We start from the raw sequence: 24,761 nt of genomic DNA, 5'->3' as shown, positions 1-24,761 counted from the left end.
TCCCATTGAGAACTTGTGGTCAATCCTCAAGAGGCGGGTGGACAACCAAAACCCCACAAATTCTCACCAACTCCAAGCATTGATTATGCAAGAATGGGCTGCCATCAGTCAGGATGTGGCCCAGAAGTGAGTTGACAGCATGCCAGGGCGGATTGCAGAGGTCTTGAAAAAGAAGGGTGAACACTGTAAATATTGACTCTTTGCATCAACTTCATGTAATTGTCAATACAAGCCTTTGTCACTTATGAAATGCGTGTAATTATACTTCAGTACTCCATAGTAACATCTGACAAAAATATCTAAAGACACTGAAGCAGCAAACTTTGTGGAAATTAATATTTGTGTCATTCTCAACTTTTGGCCATGACTGTACAGTCTTAATTAAAAGTAAAAACAGTATTTAATGGTAATGTTGGTATCGTGTTAAAAGCAAAACACAGCCATCAACTGTATTCTTTGCTACTTTATTTTTTTGGCAAATACACTAAAAATGTTTACAAAAGCATTGTATAAACATTTGTGCAGTGTAAATTATCAAAACTAAAACTAATGTATATTACATGTGAAATCGTTTTTCACCCAACATGAGACGATTGTCATTTTCAGCAGCAAAAAAACATTTAACTCAGGAAGTAACATTAAAATGTCTGTTAGATGGTGACTGAGACCTCTAGAAACGTACACAAAATGAAATGTGAAAAAAATACAGTTGCTACACTGCTTAACTAAATTGGTTACTTGAAAGCAAATTAAGGAAATAAAGGATGGTATGGCATTACCGTTAATTTCCATGAAGGAGGGCTTCATTCATCTATGGGTTAGATTGCTTGTACACGACCCTTGTACCCATCCAGGCACTAAGGCAATCTGCTTGTACCCATCCAGGCACTAAGGCAATCTCCCTCCACATGCATACACATTATCAGCCTTCCAATTAAATCACTCCCGTTTGACAAAACAGTACATTGGCCGTACAAAAATGTCTACATAAGCTTATCATCCCACACACACACGACCATCTAGGAATTCTCTCTAAGAACATTTGTGAGACATAAAAATTCAATGATCAACTGAAATGTGCTCGATGTCCCCCAGTTGAATATTACTAAACAGAAAAAAAAATAACGGAAATGAAACGGGACCACAAAAAAAAACAACATACAAATTCAGAAAAACAAAGACAACATTGAACATATGGATACATAAATTGTGTCAGATTAAAAAAACATTTAATAAAATGTATTTTTTTACATAACATTATATTGTTGTGTCAATACATAAAACGTATTTTTTTCTCCCGCACATTAGAGCGGCATTTGTGCATAACAAGCAATACATATCGCCCCAGTCTCTTGATATTAACAATAGTTATGGAATTCTAAAAACCTTTTTTTTTTTGTCTTGTTGGGAAAAGACAACTCAAACACTGTTGTAAATACACTGCAATTGGATCCTGGCACTGTTTTAGATGGCTTGCATCTGAAATGGCACCCTATTCCCTAAACCGTGCAGTGCTTTTGACCAGAGCCCTTTGGGCCCTGGTCTAGAATAGTGCACTGTTGAAAAGGTATATGGGGCAATTACTATTAGGTAGGCGGTGGCACAACCGTTATCTCGGAGGAGAGTAGACACAAGCTAGAACAGATCCATATAGGTTATCTTTGGTCACGCACAGAGGAGCGAATGGACATGAATGATTGGGTACAAAGGTGAATGGGACTAGTCAGTCAGACAGTGTCTCAGGTGTGTGTGTGTGCGCATGTGCACTGTTAAGCATACAACACACACATGGCTCTGGTTTGAGGTCTTATATGTTCAAGTCAAAAAAGGATAGTATGATATACTGTGATGATACAGCCATACTTGATCAATGCAATAATTGCCTGCAAGTACAGTAGGTTTCAAACTGAAAAGAAGGCCTATTGTGAATTGGTTCTTGATATATAATCATGATATATAAAATCAGGACCAGTTTATCATAGTACATCCCCAAAGCCATGTCTGACAGACGTTCTTACTGGCACAACCAAACAAACTAATACTAAACAAACTAATACTCTCCTTCATTTGTTTACTAGAGTATCCATCGAGACCTCCAGAAATAGTTTCCCGTTTTAACAACCCAAACCATCATCCCCCACAGAAACATTCTCAATATGGACAATTCTTCAGCCACTAAGGTCTGCCACAATGACAACTGAGATCAAGTCCTCATCAGTTAACCGAAGTGGGGTTAAAAACCAAGATAATTGATGTTACAATTTTGCTATCTATAGTTATCTGCTAATTCCAGTAAATGACAGCAAGCTTTGGGCATTGTATCCTATGCTCAAATATTCTTAAACATTTAAGGAGGTCACAGACCAGACTTAACAATTCAGAAGAGTTGATACCAGTTTCTGTTGGAACAACCCTAAACAGAATATGAGCATGGATGGTTTCTCCACTGAAAAATACAAGCCCATAGGTTATGGTAATTAATTGCAGCAATAATAGATGAAGAAAGAATTAATTTTATCTACCGAAAAGCAAGTAACAAAGGCAAAGTGTCCATCTAGAATTACACCTCGGGAACCAATGAAAAACAACCCTGGGTCAAATCACTGAAATACACCGAAGGACCATTGCATTTTACATAACCCCAAAAAATACAGGGCAAGTTTTCTTTTTTTGGAAAGTGCAGGAATCACATTTTGAAGTTGACCGTATTATGGACTTAGTATATTTTTTCCAGAAGCGACTGCCAAAAGCCTTGACACGACACAGACCAACAACAGCAACAAAAAACACAACACATCAAAACATACAGTAAGACAAATAGTGATTCAAGTGTCATGTTTGTCTGAATACCTGAAGCTCCTTGGCTAGCCAGTTGACTATGTTCGACATAACATGCACAGCAGAAGCAGGGCCTGACTTAATTCTAGAATTTAAAAATGTTTTCTTTATAGGGCACCCATCGTCTTCAAATCAAATCGTATACAAGCCCATTTGGCGCATAATACAACAAATATTGTATTACAGTGAAATGCCTACTTACGAGCCCTTTCCCAACAACGCAGTGTTACAAAACAAAATGGTAAATATAATACGTATAATATTACAGTCTATGCGAAGACCTGTTACCTTAGGAGGACTGTATTAGCAATCCAAATTGTGCTTATTCTAAGTATCAGTGCAGACACACAATTTGGGTCGACACTGTTGTTAAAATGAAAAAGTGTTTTAGGCACACCTTTGACTACTTGCTGGATTAGGTCAGAGGTAGCCTATAATTTCCCCATTACGTATGTACAACTAAGATATCCAGCTTTTTACCGTATCCACATGAAGAATCAACACACTGAACAATTGTAAGGCAGAAAGTAGGTTCAAGTCTCCCTTGTAATGTAGGTTTTTCTTCCATTTGGAATATTAGATGAAAGTTTATGGTATATCTACTTCGGCTATAGGTACAATCCCCTAACACCACATAATGGGAAAAGCAGCTATCTACTAATGCCTTATCTTCTGAGGACTTTGCCATGTCTTCAAAATGTTTCAAAATATTCCAATATGTAAACAAAAAAAATGCAAAATCTCTCAGTTGTCATACTACACAGTGCCTGCATCAAGAAAAAGTAACCCATAGTCATCAAAACAGGACACTACAGTGTAAGACATGCACACACAGTCACAAATTCTGATGACAACTTGGGTATGTGAACTGACTGATTTATCTCAGGAAAATGCTCAACATAATAGGAATAGTTTGGCTCAGTCCAAAAGGATATGGTAAGTAAGAACAATTTCGTTAGCAAACCCACATTCTGAGTCGCTGAAAACTCAGTTACAAGGATGGAGGGAATACTACTAGTCATACTATTTCACTTAAGGAGCAAAGGTTTTAAACTGTTGGGTTGTTTTGGAGGTAACCTCACAAACACCGTTACAAAGAAATGTTAAAGGACCTTCTGGTCTTCATTGTTCAGGTAAATACTACAGTCAGTCAGTGCTCTTTGAGCCCTGTTGGAAGGCTGATAGTGGTTGCTCAGTGGTTGTTAATCATTGACTAATATTCTACTTCAAAGTGCAGAAAATACTCACAAAACCTATTGTCCTGGCTGAGATAACTAGTGTTTTCGTCATGAACCCAGCGGTGAGCGCGACAGAAAAAAGACAAGTGACATTAGTAGTAGACCGGAGATGTTGTTTTGCACTATGGCAGGAAGAAAGGCCATGCTCAGCAGGAGAGTAGGACAGTCTCCAAAAGTGAAAACCCCTGTCCGCACTGCAAAACCCTGCCTTGATTATAATACCACGCCCAGGCTGCTCCGCCTGCCCCTCCCCTCCGCACACTGCAGCCTCCATCAACACTTCTGAGCCTCCACAGGAGACATGGCGATGTAGGAGCCGTTCCTCATTGGCTGGTTGGTGTGGTTGTTTTCTGATGGTTCAACCTCTGGTTTGTCGCTGACTTGAGTGTAGGCAGTTTCGTCTTTTGCCGTCTGAAGAGGGAAAAACATTTTGTAAAGGTCAAAAGAATCCCATCATGAAAACAACAACCAGTTATATACTTATAACTAAATTGGAAATATTGTACACATGAAAATTAAATGTTTAATGCAATGTTATAGAATAAACTAATTGTGGCTATATAATGAATTAATGTCACTGTACAAAACCACCAAACCCAAAATACTTTTCAACTTAAAGAACAAATATAATATGAAGCAGGAATGAGATAGATGTACACTGAACCAAAATATAAATGCAACATGTAAAGTGTTGGTCCCATGTTTCATGAGCTGAAATAAAATATCCCAGAAATGTTCCATACGCACAAAAAGCTTACTTCTCTCAAATTTTGTGCTCAAATTTGTTTACATCCCTGTAAGTGAGCATTTCTCCTTTGCCAAGATAATCCATCCACCTGACAGGTGTGGCATATCAAGAAGCTGATTAAACAGCATCATCATTACACAGGTGCAGCTTGTGCTGGGGACAATAAAAGGCTACTCTAAAATGTGCAGTTTTGTCGCACAACACAATGCCACAGATGTCTGAAGTTGAGGGAGCGTGCAATTGGCATGCTGACTGCAGGAATGTCCACCAGAGCTGTTGCCATAGAAATGAATGTACATTTTCTATCATAAACCGCCTCCGTCATTTCAGAGAATTTGGCAGTATGTCCAACCAGCCTCACAAGCGCAGACCATGTGTATGACGTTGTGTGGGTGAGCGGTTTGCTGATGTCAACGTTGTGAACAGAGTGGCCCATAGTGGGGTTATGGTACAGGCAAGCATAAGCTATGGACAACGAACACAACTTCATGTAATCGATGGCAATTTGAATGCACAGCGATACCATGATGAGATCCTGAGGCCCAGTGTGGTGCCATTCAGCCGTCTCCATCACCTCAAATTTCAGCATGATAATGCACGGCCCCATGTCGCAAAGATCTGTACACAATTCCTGGAAACTAAAACGGTCACAGTCCTTCCATGACCACCATACATGTCAACTTGGCACAGCCATTGAAGAGGAGTGGGACAACATTCCACAGGCCTCAATTAACAGCCTGAGCAACTCTATGCCAAAGAGATGTGTCGCGCTGCATGAAACAAAATGGTGGTCACACCAGACACTGACTGGTTTTCTGATCCACGCCCCTAACTTTTATTATTTTTTAAGTACTCTGATCAACAGATACATCTGTATTCCCAATCATGTGAAATCCATATTAGGGACTTATGAATTTATTTCAATTGACTGATTTCCTTATATGAACTGTAACTCTTTAAAATTAAAAGTAGAAAGTAAAATCTTTGAAATTGTTGCATGTTGCATTTATATTTTTGTTCAGTGTATGCATATATATACTTAACAAAAATATAAATGCAAAAAAAAAAAAAACATTTCTGGGATATTTTTTTCAGCTCATGAAAAATGGGACCAACACTTTACATGTTGCGTTTATATTTTTGTTCAGTACATACACATAAATATATACACACAAGTATGTGGACACCCCCTCAAATTTGTGGATTCAGCTAAGTCAGCCACACCCGTTGCTGACAGGTGTATAAAATTGAGCACACAGCCATGCAAACCTCCATAGGCAAACATTAGCACTAGAATGGGCTAACTGAAGAGCTCAGTGACTTTCAATGTGGCACCGTCATAGGATGCCACCTTTCCAACAAGTCAGTTCGTCAAATTTCTGCCCTGCTAGAGCTGCCCCGGTCAACTGTAAGTGCTGTTATTGTGAAGTGGAAACGTAGCGCACAAAAATAGTCTGTCCTCGATTGCAACACTCACTACAGAGTTTCAAACTGCCTCTGGAAGCAACATCAGCACAATAACTGTTAGTCGGGAGCTTCATGAAATTAGTTTCCATGGCCGAGCAGCCGCACACAAGCCTAAGATCACCATGAGCAATGCCAAGCGTCGCCTGGAGAGGTGTAAAGCTCGCCGCCATTGGACTCTGGAGCAGAGGAAACACGCTCTCTGGAGTGATGAATCACGCTTCACCATCTGGCCGTCCAACGGACGAATCTGGGTTCGGCAGATGCCAGGAAAACACTAGCTGCCCCATTGCATAGTGCCAACTGTAAAGTTTGATGGAGGAGGAATAATGGTCTGGGGCTGTTTTTCAGGGTTCGGGCTAGGCCCCTTAGTACCAGTGAAGGGAAATCTTGATGCTACTATGACATTCTAGACAATTCTGTGCTTACAACTTTGTGGTAACAGTTTGGGGAAGGCCCTTTCCTGTTTCAGCATGACATTGCCACCGTGAACAAAGCGAGGTCCATACAGAAATGGTTTGTCGAGATCGGTGTGGAATAACTTGACTGGCCTGCAGAGCCCTGACCTCAACCCCATTGAACACCTTTGGGATGAATTGGAACGCCGACTGTGAGCCAGGCCTAATCACCCAAAATCAGTGCCCGACCTCACTAATGCTCTCGTGGCTGAATGGAAGCAAGTGTCCACAGCAATGTTCCAACATCTAGTGGAAAGACCTCCCAGAAGAATGGAGGCTGTTTTATGTCAGCAAAGGGGGGGGACCGACTCCATATTAATGCCCATGATTTTGTAATGAGATGTTTGACGAGCAGGTGTCCACATACTTTTGGCCGTGTATATATAATTCCTAAAGATAATTGAAAATTATAAGCAACAAGCAAGAATTGCTAACAGCTCAAAGGAAATAGCAAACGAAGCAAAATGAAGACTTACAGTAAAAGAATGAAAAGCTTCAGTAAAATCAATACGTTTTACTTCATTCTAAAACAGAAAGGAAAAAAAGGGGGGGGGGGGGGTACAGAAATGCTTTATCATAATATGTTAACTATACAGTTCTTTACAATAGCTGTATTTGATAAAACAGGCTTTATCTGAACACTTTAAAATACCAATTCTCTGTCTGTGATGTGAACTCCTACTTTGTTTCTCAACATGAACATGCCGGCAGGCCTATATCTGTTTTGTTGAACCATGTGGGGAAGATACTAAGCTAACTCTTATCTAACTGAGTCATGACTGATGGGTGGGGAATGGGGTCATGCACAAGGGGTCAGAACAACTAACCAAGACAAATACAGATAAGTGTTGAAAGTACACTGGCTAACCTACAGGATTACTAGAGTTCAGTGCCTGTACGTCACTGTAGACTGTCTGCCAACGAGGAATTGCTCAATTCAGATATATACTTCCTGTTCTGACCTCAGTGGTTTCGATTGTTAGAAAGGCCAGCCGGAATAACATTTCATACAGACATTACAGGAGGTAGGACTTGATGACCATGTGAGTTTTATCATGTAAGTACTTGGAGGTTACCCTTAGTCACCAGACCAGTGATGTTAATAAAGAAGTATAAATGGTCTATAAACAGATAAACATTGAATACAGTCAAAGCTAACATAAAACCTTTGTTGTGACATTGCACCACTATAGACTAATAACCACTTATGAAATCCTTCACCACAACTGACATTGTGAGTGAAGTGCCCAATTGTAAATTAAATGTACAATTTACACTATATTTCAGAGAAGCTAATGAATATTCTTGTTTGGGGTGTCCTGGGAGTAAGTGCAGGGGTAGAGGGGAGGTCTTACCTTCTTCTGGCGAGACCTGCAGACCAGGAGGACGAAGACTACGAGCAGGATGACGCCCATGCCCACAATGAGCAGAGGGAAGTTGGACACCAGGGTCACGATGAGCAGCAGGGTCCTCATCTGGGTAGCAGAGTCATCGTCGATAGTGGCCGTCTGGGGGAGGTCACTAAGGTTATCAACCCCTCTTTACCATTTCATTAACTGGTGTTATTTAACTGTAAACCAGTTATTAACTAGTCTTAATAATATACCAGTAATAAAGGATTTTCTCTGGCAAAATTTAGAAACTTCATTTGACATTTCTAGGCTGCACGTGAGGCTGACTGAATTTCACAAAATAATGGAGAGAGGGAGGGAGGAGATATGTCTTACCTCATTGACAAACATGATAGGGAAAATTGTAACGTTTAGATGTTTGGTTTTGCTGAGGAAGAGAAAATGTAATGAGGACTCAAGGTTCAACAAGGGGCCTTCTCATCCTTCATACGAATTGAGTTTGAAAAGATCAAGCTTCAAAGTGTGTAAAACTGTTCTGGTGTTTACTTACGGAAAGCCTGGAACTCTGTTCAAAATTATATTGAGCTGGGCTCTCTTGCAGGCACGGATGGGGACCCCAGTGGTCTAGAAATACAAATAAAATAAAATATTTTTTAAAATGCAGTTAAATCTTGTCCTTTCCGATATGGAGACTAATTTTAATAATCCACTGGTACTTCATAAAACACACAAAATGTTACAAAGCTAAATGTCACAAAGCTATTAAATACGGTCTATTTATAATCAGATTGAGACTATGTAAACAGTATACACTCAGTGGGCAGTTTATTAGGTACACCACCCCGTTCATGAAAATGGTTCGCTCCTACACAGTGAGTCATACGGCCATGGTTTGCTATATAAAGCAGGCAAACAGGCATTCAGTTACTGTTTCGATTGAACGTTAGAATGGGCAAAACGAGTAACCTAAGCGACTTTGAGCGTGGTATGATCGTCGGTGCCAGGTGCGCCAATTCCAGTATCTCAGAAACGGACGGCCTCTGGGGATTTTCACACACGACAGTGTCTAGGGTTTACCGAGAATGGTGAAACAAGCAAAACACATCCAGTCAGCAGCAGTGCTGTGGGCGAAAACTAGAGGTCGACCGATTCTGATTTTTCAACGCCGATACCGGTTATTGGAGGACCAAAAAAAGCCGATACCGATTAATCAGACGATTTTTTATTTTTATTTGTAATAATGACAATTACAACAATACTGAATGAACACTTATTTTAACTTAATATAATACATCAATAAAATCAATTTAGCCTCAAATAAATAATGAAACATGTTCAATTTGGTTTAAATAATGCAAAAACAAAGTGTTGGAGAAGAAAGTGACACATATTGCATGTAAGAAAGCTAACGTTTAAGTACCTTGCTCAGAACATGAGAACATATGAAAGCTGGTGGTTCCTTTTAACATGAGTCTTCAATAATCCCGGGTAAGAAGTTTTAGGTTATAGTTATTATAGGAATTATAGGACTATTTCTCTCTCTACCATTTGTATTTCATTAACCTTATTAACTTTAGTATTGCCAGTGTTACAGTATAGCTTCCGTCCCTCTCCTCGCTCCTACCTGGGCTCGAACCAGGAACACAACGACAACAGCCACCCTCGAAGCAGAGTTACCCATCGCTCCACAAAAGCCGCAGCCCTTGCAGAGCAAGGGGAACAACTACTCCAAGTCTCAGAGCGAGTGACGTTTGAAACGCTATTAGCGCGCACACCGCTACCTAGCTAGCCATTTCACATCGGTTACACCAGCCTCATCTCGGGAGTTGATAGGCTTGAAGTCATAAACAGCAAAGCTGCTGGCAAAACGCACGAAAGTGCTGTTCAAATGAATGCTTACGAGCCTGCTGGTGCCTACTATCACCTCAGGCAGACTGATCTATCAAATCATAGACTTAATTATAACATAATAACACACAGAAATACGAGCCTTGGGTCATTATTATGGTCGAATCCGGAAACTATCATCTCGAAAACAAGACGTTTTTTCTTTCAGTGAAGTACGGAACCGTTCCGTATTTTATCTAACGGGTGGCATCCATAAGTCTAAATATTCCTGTTACATTGCACAACCTTCAATGTTATGTCATAATTACGTAAAATTCTGGCAAATTAGGCGGCCCAAGCAGGTAAAAAAATATATACTTCTGTGTATTGATTTGAAGAAAGGCTTGATGTTTATGGTTAGGTACACATTGGAGCAACAATACGCACCGCATCGATTATATGCCACGCAGGACACGCTAGATAAACTAGTAATATCATCAACCATGTGTAGTTAACTAGTGATTATGATTGATTGATTGATTGATTGTTTTTTATAAGATAAGTTTAATGCTAGTTAGCAACTTACCTTAGCTTTCTGCATTCGCGTAACGGGCAGGCTCCTCGTGGAGTGCAATGTAATCAGGTGGTTAAAGCGTTGGACTAGTTAACTGTAAGGTTGCAAGATTGAATCCCCCGAGCTGACAAGGTAAAAATCTGTCGTTCTGCCCGACACCAAATCGGTGTCCAAAAATACAGATTTCCGATTGTTATGAAAACTTGAAATCGGCCATTCCGATTAATCGGTCGACCTCTAGCGAAAACAGCTTGTTGATGAGCGAGGTCGAAGGAGAATGGCAAGAATCGTGTAAACTAACAGGCCGGTCAAACAGGAACACAAATCCCAGTTCCTGTTGTGTTATGTTGATGGCAGAGTCAGATTTGGCGTAAACTGCGTGCGTCCATGGCCCCATCCTGCCTAGTGTCAACGGTACAGGCTGCTGGAGTTGGTGTGGGGAGTGTTTTCCTGGCACATGTTCGGTCCCTTGATACCAATTGAGCAAAGTTTGAACGCCACAGTGCATCTGAACATTGTTGCTGACCAGGTGCATCCCTTCATGGCTAAAGAGGGGTCCGACCTGATACTAGATGGTGTACCTAATAAACTGGCCACCGAGTTCAGGGCCCATAACAAATCCCACATATTGGCCTTATGACATACATGTACGTACGTACACATACATGGATACATGTTAGATAAAATGTTTGTTCCTACCGGATTAAGATCAAGGTAGGTCTCATGCTCCTCCTTGTTGGGGCTCAGTCCTTCAACAGCATTAATGTACATGGCATCGGCCTGATAGAAGTGAGGAAATGACACCACGATAGGGGCACCTATGGACAAGAGGAAGGAGATGGGGGTGAAACATGATTTAAAGGCCCAGTGCAGTCAAACATTTTCTGTGTTTTATATACATACACTCTGAGGTTGGAATAATACTATGAAATTGTGAAAATTATGATAATGCCCTTTAGTGTAAGAGCTGTTTGAAAAGAGCACCTGAAATTTCAGCCTGTTTTTGTTGGATGGAGTTGCCTGGTGACATCACCAGGTGCTAAATTTGTTAACAGACCAATAAGAAAGAGAGTTCCAAACCTCTCTACCAATAACAGCACTTTTTTTCTTCTCTCCACTCAGACCACTACCAGACGGTCCTAGCAAAATTCTTGCTTGAGAAAATGCTCTTTTCCAAGAAGCTGTGTGTTTCTTTTTTACCATTTTAATTTAAAACAAATCACAGTTAGGTACTTAATTGTTACCCAGAAATGATTTGATATTGAGAAATGGCTGCATTGGACCTTAAAGAGACAAAAATAAAACACAAGCAACCAATATGATCAACTAACCTATATCCTTATCCTGGACTGCCATCAGGGAGGATCAAGCAACACAAAGTCAAATGTTTGAATATTGATGGTCTAAAAAAAGGAAATATCATGGACAGATGTGAGAGATTTCTAATGTGTGCTATCTGGTATTATAACCCACGCACAGAGACAGCGGAACAGATAGCAAAAATGTGTGTAGAGTTCCTCCTTGCCATTGGAAAGGCAGCCCATACCGGACAGCCATAACAGCATCCAGACTGTTGAACTTTCTCTGCTGCACCACACCGTGACTACGCATGTTTCTTAACACACACACAGTACAGGACTTAAAAATACATCTACTCCCCCCACGAGAATGAAGGGTTACAGTAGTGCATTTATATGCCATGCGTTTGTACATGGATTGTTTTACGAGAGGAAACCATTTAGAGATAAGCCTTATCCTAGCCCTCAAGTCCACAGCTATGCAGGCAATTCAAGTGTTTTATAGCCCTCACCCAGAGTTAATCATTCACCATCTACACCATTGTAAAATCTGGATAGTCAAACATGGGAATTTCTGATGTTTACTGCAGCTGGAAGCGCAGCTAGAACTGGACTGACTAGGGTTATCTAAACAATAGGTTATGTTGTTAGTCAAATCAAACAGTGGGTAAGTGGGGCGCATGCTTTGTTATGCAAACCAGGGTTGCAACAGGGTGACGAACCGTCACGTACCTTCTCGGCAAACACTGACTTTAAGCACCCCGGTGCCAAGGCAGTCCCCAGCTGGCACACAGAAGCCGGCATTGGTAGGGTTCTCCTTAGGACTCTGCAGGACATCTCGTGGAGGGGCGAAGCGGTAGGCTGGGATGCCCTTCACTTCCACGTCCTCAACATAACCCAGATGGATAGACCTAGAACACAGGGAGAAGTGAGAATAAGGATATGGGGACACGACGTGTAGTAGGACTTTCTCATATCGAAATTATGGCAGGATTTTGAAACTCTTCATTCAGTTCTCCATGTCATTTCCAGAGAAGAGTGTGAGGTCGCGGTTTATCAGTCTGATAGGGGTAAGAGTGCGTTGTTTTCCAGGAATTCCTGGCTGTCACCTAAACCACTGCCCCGCTTTGTACTTGCTACTTTGACTGTAAACAAATCATAGACTACCGATAATACAAGATTTGGAGATATGACTGTGACGTACCTGCAGAGGTCAGCAGCGAAGATGTACAGCAGCTCTTTCCTGGACAACAGAGGGTGGAACACACTGCCATCCGTGCCGTTTATCATGTTGCTCTGGTTAGAGGACCACCACGACATTTCACTGTTGATAGGGGATAGGTAGGGGAAATGTTAGACATCAAGAGGACGCATTCGTCTACATAAGGTTATTCTAACATAACGGAACCAAATATTGATTCCATTTAAACTGCCTGGAAGCCATTAAACATAACATTTTGCAATCTGCTCTGTCATGACAGGGAGCAACTGGGAATAACCTTGGACTTTGAATACTTGAATTGGACAGATACCAAGTCATCCCCGTTCAATGAGTAAACCCAATGGCCGGGGCAAGGAACAAAAAGCAAAACTATGACATGAGAAACTTTCTTGTTATCCATTAATCACAAGAACATGACGGTAGAAAAGCAGAGGAAAAGGGTCCCTACGTCAGCCCGTTCCATGTGTCTATTCTGCCATATTCCATGTAGTCCCGTTCGCCAGTCAGGAACACAAACTCTCCTTCGTCAGTTCCATTTTTCTGGGAGGACAGAGAGAGGAACAATAGTTCAGTGAGAGTGTCATATCAAAACAAATACATCCAACAAACAGGGGAACAGCGGACAGGTACAGAATTAGAAACAGACAAACAAGCTTTAATAAGCAGAGTTAAATTTAGAACATCTTCCTTTATTGACGTTAAGTGAATTGGGAAGTCATTTCTGTGTTTAAAGTGGCTGGTTGTCGTTGTTGGAAATGTACTGACGGGGAATATTGTGCTCTAGAGGCTCAAATAAAAATGCCACTGTATTACTGTAGCCTGCCTATCCAGTTCAGTTTTCTCTTTCTCATAATACAGTTTTATAGGGAGTAGGGTCGGGCGATATACCGTTTATACTGTATACTGGGGTATTTCTAAATATGCTTTTCAATACCATTGTAAAAAAGGGGGGCGGGGGGGGTTGCTACGGGGTTGTGTGCTACGCAACTGCTTATAACTAGAATTATAACTATAAGAAATCTAAGATGTGTCAAATAAAATATATCCAGCTCAGGGCTCCAGTTTTGCATTTGGTTTGCTAACTTGCTTGCTAAGTGGCTAGATGTCAAGATCAAGCTTCTTGGTTACAGCAGAGGCATTCAATCCCGTCCTGGATCAAGATCCCCATTGCTAAAATTGTTTTGTGTGCACTTCCAGTAATACCCCGGTATGGTACAGAAACGATATGACAGTATGAAAATATGGATAGCGCCCAACCCTAATGGGCAACATTAAGACTCCGTAAGAGTGCCAAAACGAACAATAAAAAGTCCCTTCCAGATAAACGCTTTGACAGTTGAGATTTGAAAGTTTAGGTACAGGTAAAATTCTTCCCACTGTCTACTTCTTTCTGGGATTTTCCAAATAATGCACTGAACTTGTTTATTAAATCAGACTGTTTGCTTTTTATTGCGTGAGGCAGAATAGCAGACACAAGTCTCCAAAGCAGACATGAGTCTCCCAGAAAAAGAGGAACTAAGCAAGCTTCCTCAGCATATTGTCATTTTCACTCTCATCATGTGATGACATCACAATACCTCATCCCCGTCTCTCAATCCCTACCAACCTCCGCCTGGTCCGATGACTAAAGGTTTTTTCGAGCAATGTCACAACTTCTATTAAAATCACAATTTCAAGACCGGCCATTAGCTAAGGCTATAACTTTAGTGAATGACTATTAACAAGGACCAGCTCTGAAGTGTAATCTGAGTGAGCATATGGTTTATTACAGTATTTCAAGGTTTTTACTGAATACAAACAGTGCTTACCTTCCACATCAGTCCAAACATCTCGTCCACCTCTGGCTTCATGGCGTGGATTTTGGAGAGCAGGGGGTCCTTGAAGCCCCATAGCACCTCGTGAACGGTGCGGGTCATGAAGATTTCCACACCGATGGAGTTCATCCACATGGAGACGAAGGTGCGCAGCAGGAAAGAGTAGGAGTTCAGCTCGTTCATCACCGCCTGTCCAGGGAGAGGGGAGGAAACAGAGAGCGAGAGGGGGTTAGAGATCATAGGCACTATGCAACACAATCATCAGCAACATTTCTAAGTCCATAGCTTTTGTTGCCATCTGGTCTGGTCCTTGTCATTGGAAATTGCATTAAGTCCACAAAAGTGTCTGTGATGAAGTAACAAGCTTATAGGAACAAGTCACCAAGATGTCATAATACGGCGTTTAGCAAAACGCTTGGAAAGTCTACTGGAATAATTCAGCAAAGCAGGGTTATCAAACATATTTCATGGAGGGCCGAGTGTCTGCTGGTTTTTGTTTTTTCCTTTAAATTAAGCCCTACACATCCTGGTGAGGGGAGTTCCTTTCTAATTAGTGACCTTAATTAACCAATTAAGTACAGGGGAGGAGAGTAAAACCCGCAAGCACTCCGCCCTCAGTGGAATGAGTTTGATACTTCTGCAGTAAAGGAATGTCAGTACATTGTTATATTGAAACTCTTGAAAGGTTAAAGTTGACCAAAACAGAACAGTTGTGGAATGATTCCCACCCCCATGTTTCTATGTATTCTTAGAAAGGCGCTGCACCATAGTTTATAATAATGATTAGGTGGGTGCTTACATTTGTCCTATTTCACATACGTACAAGTGTGAATTATACACGTGTGAATTGAAAAAGTGTTTTTTGCATATCCCACTCCCTCCTTGAAGACCCTCTCGGAGAGTGGGGTCACGGCCAGGGATCAGCCATTATTGAATGCGTCCCCGGAGCCTTGCTCAATGGCACAACGGCAGATTTGTTTTACCAAGTTGGCTTGGGATTCGAACCAGCGACCTTTCAGTTACTGACCCAATGCTCCTAACCGCTAGTCCATCTGCAGCCCAACACACTGTATTGCGGATATCCCATGTCAGCTAAGATAAAGTGCATATGTGAAGACTACAAGTATGTAGAGGTAACAAGCAGAGAACGAGAGACACACACACACTAACTCACCACAGCTGGGATGTTGACTGTCCTCAGAATGTCGACCTCTGGATTACCCCGGGACTTCTCTGGGACGAAGACAAAGGTTTTGGGGTTCAGGGCATACACCTTGGTTCCGTTTTCGAGGAAAGTTACATTTTCCCTGGGTCTGTATTCCCTGTTATGGAAAGGTGTGGGTAGAAAGGTTGTCATTCCAAACAAATACCCCCCCCCCCCATGTCAAAAAAGTCCATGAGCAGGATCAGCAGCATGGACTAACATTCAGTCCATAGGACTTTCCCAAGACCTGCATCACCAGCTTCCCATGATCAAACAAACAGATCCTAAAACAAATACATAGTGGCCCGAATCTTAACTTGAGATATACACACGAAACACTAATATTTTCAAAAACCTTTCATTGGCATCGATATAGGAGTTCCGCTGACGTCTGAATTACGAGTGTTGATCTCAAGCCCTTTGTGAACTGAGGCCATCTCATTTGAAAGGAGAGCAGTTAGTGTGTTGTCAACCTACCTGTAAGTGTAAGGTCCAATCTGGGTGACAGCTGCCTTGCCCCCTGCTAAGAACACCTCAGGGTTGGTCACGTTGAAGAAGTAATACTCCATGTAGACTGGAGGAGGCGGGTTCTTCCACGACTCAAATACTCGGCTCGCCTCAGTCAAGGTCAATTCCTACAAAAAAAAGAGAGCAAAATACAGTTAATGATGGAGGACAGACCAAAACAACAATGATATCTCCAAGCATAATTTGTTTACGGTAGTACATTCCGGAGGGATAGAAAGCTATTTAGCCTAAAAGGCTATTTAAAACCATTTCATTCATTTCTAAACTAAGGATATTTCAAGCAATTACATTTTTGATTGCGGCAGCATCATCCACCAACAATCCTTTTCAGGTTATGCCAGGAGAGAACACACACTGCAATTAATGTAGTGTACACTCTATTCCAGCACACCAAAACAGGGTAAGGGGGAAAGGTCCTTCACAGCTGAATAACTGTCAGTACAAGCAGAAAACCTGAGTGAAAACTGCCCAGGGGGAGTCTCTGTCGACTTCAGCAGGATGAGAAAGATATTCGCATTTTGCTCAGGACAATCTTCAAAAAGCCTAAATTAACACCAACCATAGTGGCAGCATGACAGTTTGAATAAACAATATGGACTAGCATCACTGTCCTATTATTCATCATCTGAATACAGGAAAGTGGTTAAAGTTAGCCATCATGCCTGGACTAGAAAAGACAGTAGCTTCAACAAGGTAATTCAACTGTAATTAAAACTGACGCAGTGACATTCAACACTTTGAATGAATGAAGCATGTTGAAACATGGTTGTCAAATCTAAAGAGCAAATTACTGTTAAGCCGTCTGTTGATCCATAAAATACTGGTAAGTACTCGACGCCAATAGGGCCTACCGTATATGAGAAATCGGTATTACTAACTTCAAGTGAGAAATGTCTCACTTCCCCCGTCCTTTACGTAAGGGGTTCCTGATTGCTTTCTCTGTCCTCTGAGTAAAGCGAGGATGTACTTGAGAAAGGCCTTTACCATTCGCACAGCTCACTCAGCTGAAGTCTCAGAGAAGCTCAGCGAAGCTCGTGATTGAAAGAGGATGTTTATTTTAAGGTGCGGCCCAACAGGGGTGCACAAACTCTTGTTTCCTGTCAAGACTTTAGTGCAACCAACAATGGAGGTGCATACTCCCTATGGAGTCTTAAATGATAGGACAGTATTTTGGCTCATTCACACACATTCTGAGAGAAACACTCTATACAACTGGGCCAAAGGTCAGAACTCCCTAGCTAGAGCATTGAACTGGGGGGCTTACTCCTCAGGGGCAAAACAGAAGCCTATTGTGTCACTTAGATTCCAGTCAGTTTTAAAACATGATCATAACTTCGAGCGGGCATATTGCGGCAGTGAAATAGGCTAGTTTCCAGCACAAGTCATGTAAACAGGGTTCTAATAAAAAGTTAGGAGCACAACGAGGGATGCACGATATATCGGTGAACATATCGGAATCGGCTGATATTAGCTAAAAATGCCAACATTGGTATCGGCCCGACGTCTAGTTTAACGCCGATGTTAAAAACCGATGTCAAAGCAACCGTGCATTCCTATATAACGTAGGTACATGACGTAATGACGTCGCGTAAAATGTTGCGCTACACGTGCAACACAGCATTCTTAACCGAGCCCACAATGTCTGCTGTGTTGATCATCCAAACGAGCAATCATTTGAAAGAGTAAGAAAATTTCAGCGAGACAACTCAAAGGCGAAATCCATTAATGCCAAGATAATGGAATTCATTGCCCTTGACAATCAACCGTTCTCTGTCATGGGTGATGTTGGCTTTTGCCGACTGGTCACGCACCGGTACACACTACCAAGTGCGCTATTTTTCAGCTGTTGCCCTGTTGCCCAGAAGTGATGCTTGAGATTTAAACCAACGAGTTCAATCTTGGTTTCATCAGACCAGAGAATCTTGTTTCTCGTGGTCTGAGAGTCCTTTGGGTGCCTTTTGGCGAACTCCAAGCGGGCTGTCATGTGCCTTTTACTGAGGAGTGGTTTCCCGCATGGCCACTGTGCCATATATGCCTGATTGGTGGTGTGCTGCGGAGCTGGTTGTCCTTCCGGAAGGTTCTCCCATTTCCACAGAGGAACTCTGGACCATCTGGTTCTTGGTCACCTCCCTGACCAAGGCTCTTCTCCCCCCCGATTGCTCAGTTTGGCTGGGCGGCCAGCTCTAGGAAGTCTTGGTGGTTCCAAACTTCTTCCATTGAAGAATGATGGAGGCCACTGTGTTCTGGTGACCTTCAATGCTGGAGAATTTTTTTGGTACCCTTCCCCAGATCTGTGCCTCGACACAATCCTGTCTCGGAGCTCTACGGACAATTCCTTCGAACTCATGGCTTGGTTTTTCCTCTGACATGCACTGTCAACTGTGGGACCTTATATAGACAGGTGTGTGCCTTTCTAAATCATGTCCAATCAATTGAATTTACCACAGGTGGACTCCAATGAAGTTGTATAAACATCTCAAAGATGATCCATGCAAACAGGTTGCACCTAAGCTCAATTTCAAATCTCATAGCGAAGAGTCTGAATACATACGTAAATAAGTATTTGCAAAAAAATCTTAAAATCGGTTTTCGCTTAGTCATTGTGGGGTATTGTGTGTAGACTGATGAGGGGAAAAAACGATTTAACCCATTTTAGTATAAGGCTGTAACGTAACAAAATGTGTAAAAGGTCAAGGAGTCTGAATACTTCATGAATGCACTGCATATTTGGTCTATATAAATTAGCTACTTTTTAAGCAAACGTTGTACTCTAGAAACTAATATTTAACCCTGTAATGACATTTGTTTATTATAAAAAGCTAAAATGTTGATACAAAAACAGGTCATTGAAATTAAAGTCATTTGTGGAATATCACGTTTCTACACTGTAAAAGAGCACCCTATTGAGATGCATTACATTGACAATTCTACACTTTGACGTTAAGAGTGTAAAGTTAGTGACGACATGAGCTCAGTCATTCATTCATTGGTATTGTCATTAATCTTCTAAAGAAACTATCACTTTTGCTTTCTTTCTGTGCCCCCAAATGTCGAGATATACTGGTAAAGTAACCAGGTTGTTAGCTACAAAAGCTAGCCAATGAGGTAACATTACCGAACAAGGTGTAAACAAATGCCCGTGAGTGGTTTTGAAGATACCTTTTGAGGTCTAGGGAAGACAATTTAAAAAAAAAACATATTTTGGAGGGTATTGTTTCCCTATAAATTTCAATTGCACACCTCAAGAGACTGGTGTTTGGCTGGCAGTGTTTCTGTACTGCATGCGCAATAGCAGAGTTTGCAAAACAAAAGACGACCCGATTGATACAAATATTTATGATATCATATCATTCAAAAAGGCTAAGCCTACTTTGAAATTAACATTTCATTTGTTATGTTTTATGAGAAAGCCTTTAGAAAGGACTGTTTCAGCATTGCTGACTGGCTACACAAAGTGGTTGACAGAGGCATTCCCACGCCATGTCATCAGAAAGTTACAAGAATTACAAAATCACTAATGCATTCTTTAAAATCTAGGCTTTTGACTGAACAAATCTGCACTCACGTTTTTTTTTTCTCTAGGGCTCTCGGAAACAACTAAACAGTGAAGCTTATCATTACAAAAATTATTATCTGGGGGATTTTTTCCCTGGTCGCACTGGTACTCACAAAATAAAACATCTGGGAGCATATGCAACCAACATGGTCGCACTTTAGAGCCTTGAATGTGAATCAACTCAAATGAAATAATCAATGCTGTACAGCAAATTATGAATGCTATAGAGTCAAATATCGCTTCTCATTAAAGAAAAAATATCAGAGTTATTTTGGAACAAGCAACAAAAAGCCTATTTGATACTTAAGATATTTCCTTTTATTTTACAAGATCATTTGAGTCACCTGAATGGTGTGAATTTAAAAGGAAAGCCAAAGTAAGCTAGCTATTCCAATGCTGTGTGTTGGATTGAATGTGTTTAAAGCCAAACACTGTTTGCATACAGGATATGAGAGAGTGAGGGAAACACCAACACGTGATTCAGAGTCATCAGCATTGTTCTACCAAGTTTCCAAATTTCGCAATCAGTGAAGTTTGTTCTGTTTTCTACATTAAATTGAATACCTTTCAAACAGATACAAATCAAGAGAGTTTCTGTGTATACAACATTTGAACTAAAACCAAGGTCTAGATTAGAAGATTTCCTGTGTTTACCAACCTTGAAAAAGGAAGGGCACCTAAAGGCTTCCACAGACATCATCTACATCATTTATCTCTTAGAAATGCTTAAAACCTTGATCTCACAAGCAAGCAGGGACAGAGGGTTGTGGTTTATCAATCTTATCATAAATCAAACTCACTATGTGCATGTAGCTGGTGGGTGGGTCACGTGATGAGTGGTGAGGACATGAAAGCATAACAACTGTTAGGGTCGCTCAAAAATAAATGAATAAACTTATGCCAAAATATACTGTGGTTTGATAACTGTTCTCAAGATAATAAGAAATTACATTCAGTGCCATAATTTTCTCTGGTTTTCCCATCTATGAATTATGAAAGAAACCTGTTTGAATTAAAGTAAACAGGTTTGTCACCCATTAATTTGTTGTGAAGGTTTTTTACTCTACCCTCCAAAATATAGTTTGAGGAGGGGCAGAGGGTTTCTTCCTGGAAGAGCAGTCCTCTAGACCTAGATCAGGCCAGGGCTGAAACAAAAAGCTTACAGATGACTGCTGTCTGACCAAAAAATATCCTGCCTCCAGGCCAAAGGAGTCCGTCAGATTCCTTACATGAATGTAACACTCCTCTCATCCACGCCCTTTCACCAGAAGTCCTCTAGGTAGGATACTGGAAAGTTGTTCTAAAAGTGCACCATGACATGAAACATCAGATCAGTTTTAGAAGTGGTACAGTTGCGGATGGACATAAATTCTTTATTTATCATTTATCTTCTCAGTCACCGGCAATGTCCACATAAGATTCGGCACTTTATTGAACGTAAAGCGACCGGGAGGCTGATATTTGTTAATTTTTTGCTTGTTTCATTTCATGATGTTATGTATTCTAGGTCTAGGATGACACTACCATATCCAAAATAAACCCAGACGCGAATTTAACAGCAGCAATTAAACTGTGGCAGGGAACCTTGGGCTGTTTGTGTCTGCATACTCTCACTGTCAGTTTGACATTTCTGCTGAGGTTCGCAGTTTCAGGAAAAGAAATTGAACCTGTTCAGATCTCTAGGACACTTTTGGGGGGGATTCTTTTATAGTGTGGTATTCAACCTTGTCAGCAAAGACGGGGAAGAATGAAATGCAAAGTATTCCAAAAGGGAGCTGGACTCCGATCCTTCACGATCTCTCTCCCTTCCCCCCACCCATGCGCACGCACACACCTGCCTACCCTCCTCTGACGAGATTCCTACCCTACTACAACCCCTGACTGATAAACCCAATAAACCACTTGGAAACCTCATATAACTTTAAATCCCTAATCAATTATATTGTGAGACACACGTAAATAAGATGAATACACTGCAGTTGAAGGTGCAGCAGTTCTAATTAAAATCATCTGTATCGTGTATAATAACTTGACTGAGTATGATTTTTTAAAATTATTTATATTGGGTTTATTGTACTGATGGAATAAAGCAGGTTGCTTGCTCTGAGAGCACCCATCCATGGTGATGGTTTTACCACCACGCACTGTGACATGAGCATATCCCGCATTGTAAATCTGACAGAGATTCCATCCATAGGCTACTACAATACACTGAGTTAACATGCAGAGCTGTTCAAGAGGTTAGAATCAATGTTGCGGATTTATGAATGATACAATGTTGCGGTCCTACCACAAAAAAAACATCACTGGTTGGTGGTAAAAAAATGCAGCACAAATTGGCGACCTTGGAATGCATGGTATGTTGCACTGACCCATGTTGGGTGGGCAAATGACTGGAGATGCGGATTGAGTGAACTCAATGCTGTAGCTAGCTAGCAAACATCACATTTAAAGCTCCAGTCTGGTCTCAGACTAGACGTAACATAGTAAACCGGGACATTGAAATTAGTATGCTGTGTTACATTTGGTATGGTTACATAAAACAGAAGGTATAACGTCAATGTCTAGCAACCCAAAGGTTGCGTGTTCGCATCTTATCACGAACAACTTTGCTACTACTTACTACTTTTTAGCTACTTTGCAACTACTTGGCATGGGAGCTAACCCATCCCCTAACCCTTTAACCTAACTCCTAAACCCTAACCTAGTTAACCACCTTGCCACCTAGCTAACATTAGTACAACAAATTAGAATTTGTAACATACACATTTTTGCAAATTCGCAACATGTACGAATTGCAATCTAACATATTGTACGAATTGCAACCCGTAACATATTATACAAATTGTAATTCATAACATATCACACGAAATAATGTTAGTAAACCTGCATTTATGGGAGTCTATGTTACGTCTACTCCTGGGTCCAGGTTGAAAACTAGTAACGACAAGGGATGGGAAATGTGACTCACCGTCTGCTGTTCCGTTCAAAGACAACAGACGTTAACTAGTTAAAGCCACCAGACAACAAAAAAAACAACATAAAATGCATGTTTGAAGTGGGAAAAAGTTAAAACTCACCTTTTTAAGCCGATTGTAAATCATTGTTTGGAAGACTTGAGCCACGACCAATGCGATGCCCACTATCAGTAGATGGGCGCAGAGAATCCCAGTAGCGTAAATTGCACATGATCTCCGAGTCATGATGCTGGCCAGCTATCAAACTAGCTAATTTGGCAAATTTGAAATTACTTATAACACTAACGATAATACTGACTGTAGGTTCTGATCTTTATTTTGACTTTCTTTCCTCAAAGATAGCTGCTACTTCTCACTTTGCCTCATACTCACTACAGACAACACTTGAAACGAATATAAAATGTATCGTTGATATGTAGCTATCTACTCGCAAACTGTCTTCGATAATAAGAAATACTGGTACTTAGTGCTGTCAAAAAATACTGTTATTCTGCCCATACAGTCGGTGCCTAACGGAAATCGACTGTGTTGTTCTGAGGCAGCGGGAGAAATAGCAGCTCGCAGTGCAGAGGACGGGCGGAAGACCTCCACTCCCTCCTTAGCAGATTCAAATTAACTCGAACAAGGCGTCGTTTTGGTCTCTGGTGGGTGTGTTAAAATCAATGACTGTATATGATGTTAAAATGTAGCGTGCTTTCCGTGTGGCTGAGGTCAGGGTTTTACTTTAACGCACCATAATAAGACGGCACAAACTAAAACACGTTCGATGTTTGCCGTTGATTTACTCTACATAGTTAGCTAATGATTTGTATTTGGATACGTTCAACCAAGCAACGATTTGAAAGTAAACTTAAGTTTCTGACAATTTTATTCCAATTCACTTTCATATGAAACTGCAAGTAACATTATGAAGTAGTGAGGCTAACAACGTGAATGTGCTAAATGGAGCTTGTGGATGAATTGGCATCGCATGCTCATTCACATATCACCCTAGGATTGCTGCTAGCTAACTTTATAAACTGAGTGAGTGTAACCTAGGCCTACTGCTGCCACTGCTTAGCAGGGTGGCATATACTATTGCGAAACTATAAAACATTTTAAAAAACAGTGCATCTGAATTGAGGAGTTAGCTAAATGAATGTATACATGATACTGCCTTCATACATGTTTAGGAGTAACCGACTGTTACTTCTCAAAATGAAATTCCGCTATATCACCTCATCATGTCTCTTTAAATAACTACAACATGAACATGAATAATGTCTTGTTCGGAGAACCAACGATAGTTGACGTGAACCGTTAGTTCACTGAGCAGTGCATCTTATTGGCTAACAGCCTCCCGGACCACCATCCTAAGACCACCCCCAGTGGATTATGATTGGACAGACGAGGTTGAGCGTTTTGCAGAATTTGATCGACTGATTTCGGGGCGGGGCTCGTTTAAAGGGGGAATGGCAAAGTGAATCAGATGTGTTCAGAGAGCTGACTGGCAATCTCCAGTCTACTCAGTCAAGCTAATGTCGAGGGGAAAAGAGAAAATGCTAAATAGGTACAGACACATATCTTGCAATAATTCCTACCTTCAGCAAATAGTTATCCTCTGGTTCTCCCTTGTTAAATGTTATACAATTTTCCCCATCTGTACTATGCTTACCATTGATT

At 41.0% G+C, this 24,761-nt stretch overlaps 1 protein-coding gene across 2 annotated transcripts; it reads right to left on the bottom strand.

Moving 5' to 3' along the window:
• Nucleotides 1–448: 448 nt before the first annotated feature.
• On the bottom strand, nucleotides 449–24,281 carry LOC129826084 (lysosome membrane protein 2-like). 2 transcript variants are annotated; one of them, XM_055886402.1, is made up of 13 exons: nucleotides 23,202–24,280; nucleotides 16,515–16,672; nucleotides 16,008–16,155; nucleotides 14,828–15,022; nucleotides 13,468–13,559; nucleotides 13,002–13,121; nucleotides 12,530–12,708; nucleotides 11,199–11,317; nucleotides 8,649–8,722; nucleotides 8,474–8,525; nucleotides 8,102–8,254; nucleotides 7,223–7,270; nucleotides 449–4,487 (listed from the first exon to the last, which is right to left on the bottom strand). In XM_055886402.1, the coding sequence occupies exons 1-13, from the start codon at nucleotides 23,322–23,324 to the stop codon at nucleotides 4,350–4,352; spliced, it is 1,599 nt and encodes a 532-aa protein (XP_055742377.1). In that variant the 5' UTR covers nucleotides 23,325–24,280; the 3' UTR covers nucleotides 449–4,349. The 2 variants fall into 2 exon arrangements, with proteins under 2 accessions (XP_055742377.1, XP_055742378.1); XM_055886403.1 differs by lacking the exon at nucleotides 7,223–7,270 and having other exon boundaries at nucleotides 23,202–24,281.
• Nucleotides 24,282–24,761: the final 480 nt, after the last annotated feature.

Source organism: Salvelinus fontinalis, chromosome 28 (assembly GCF_029448725.1).
Source record: "Salvelinus fontinalis isolate EN_2023a chromosome 28, ASM2944872v1, whole genome shotgun sequence".
Classification (NCBI taxonomy): domain Eukaryota; kingdom Metazoa; phylum Chordata; class Actinopteri; order Salmoniformes; family Salmonidae; genus Salvelinus; species Salvelinus fontinalis.
Note: the sequence above shows the minus strand (reverse complement) of the source record. Positions and strands in the feature narration are given on the sequence as shown.

Bases quoted from the DNA above. Each gene is read 5' to 3' on its own strand.
- LOC129826084 (XM_055886402.1), bottom strand. From the start codon at position 23,324: ATGACTCGGAGATCATGTGCAATTTACGCTACTGGGATTCTCTGCGCC. The intron at 15,023-16,007 runs GTGAGTTAGTGT...CTCCCTGGACAG, and splicing joins CAGTCAACATCCCAGCTGTG to GCGGTGATGAACGAGCTGAA. The intron at 8,526-8,648 runs GTAAGTAAACAC...TCTCTTCCTCAG, and splicing joins AACAGAGTTCCAGGCTTTCC to CAAAACCAAACATCTAAACG.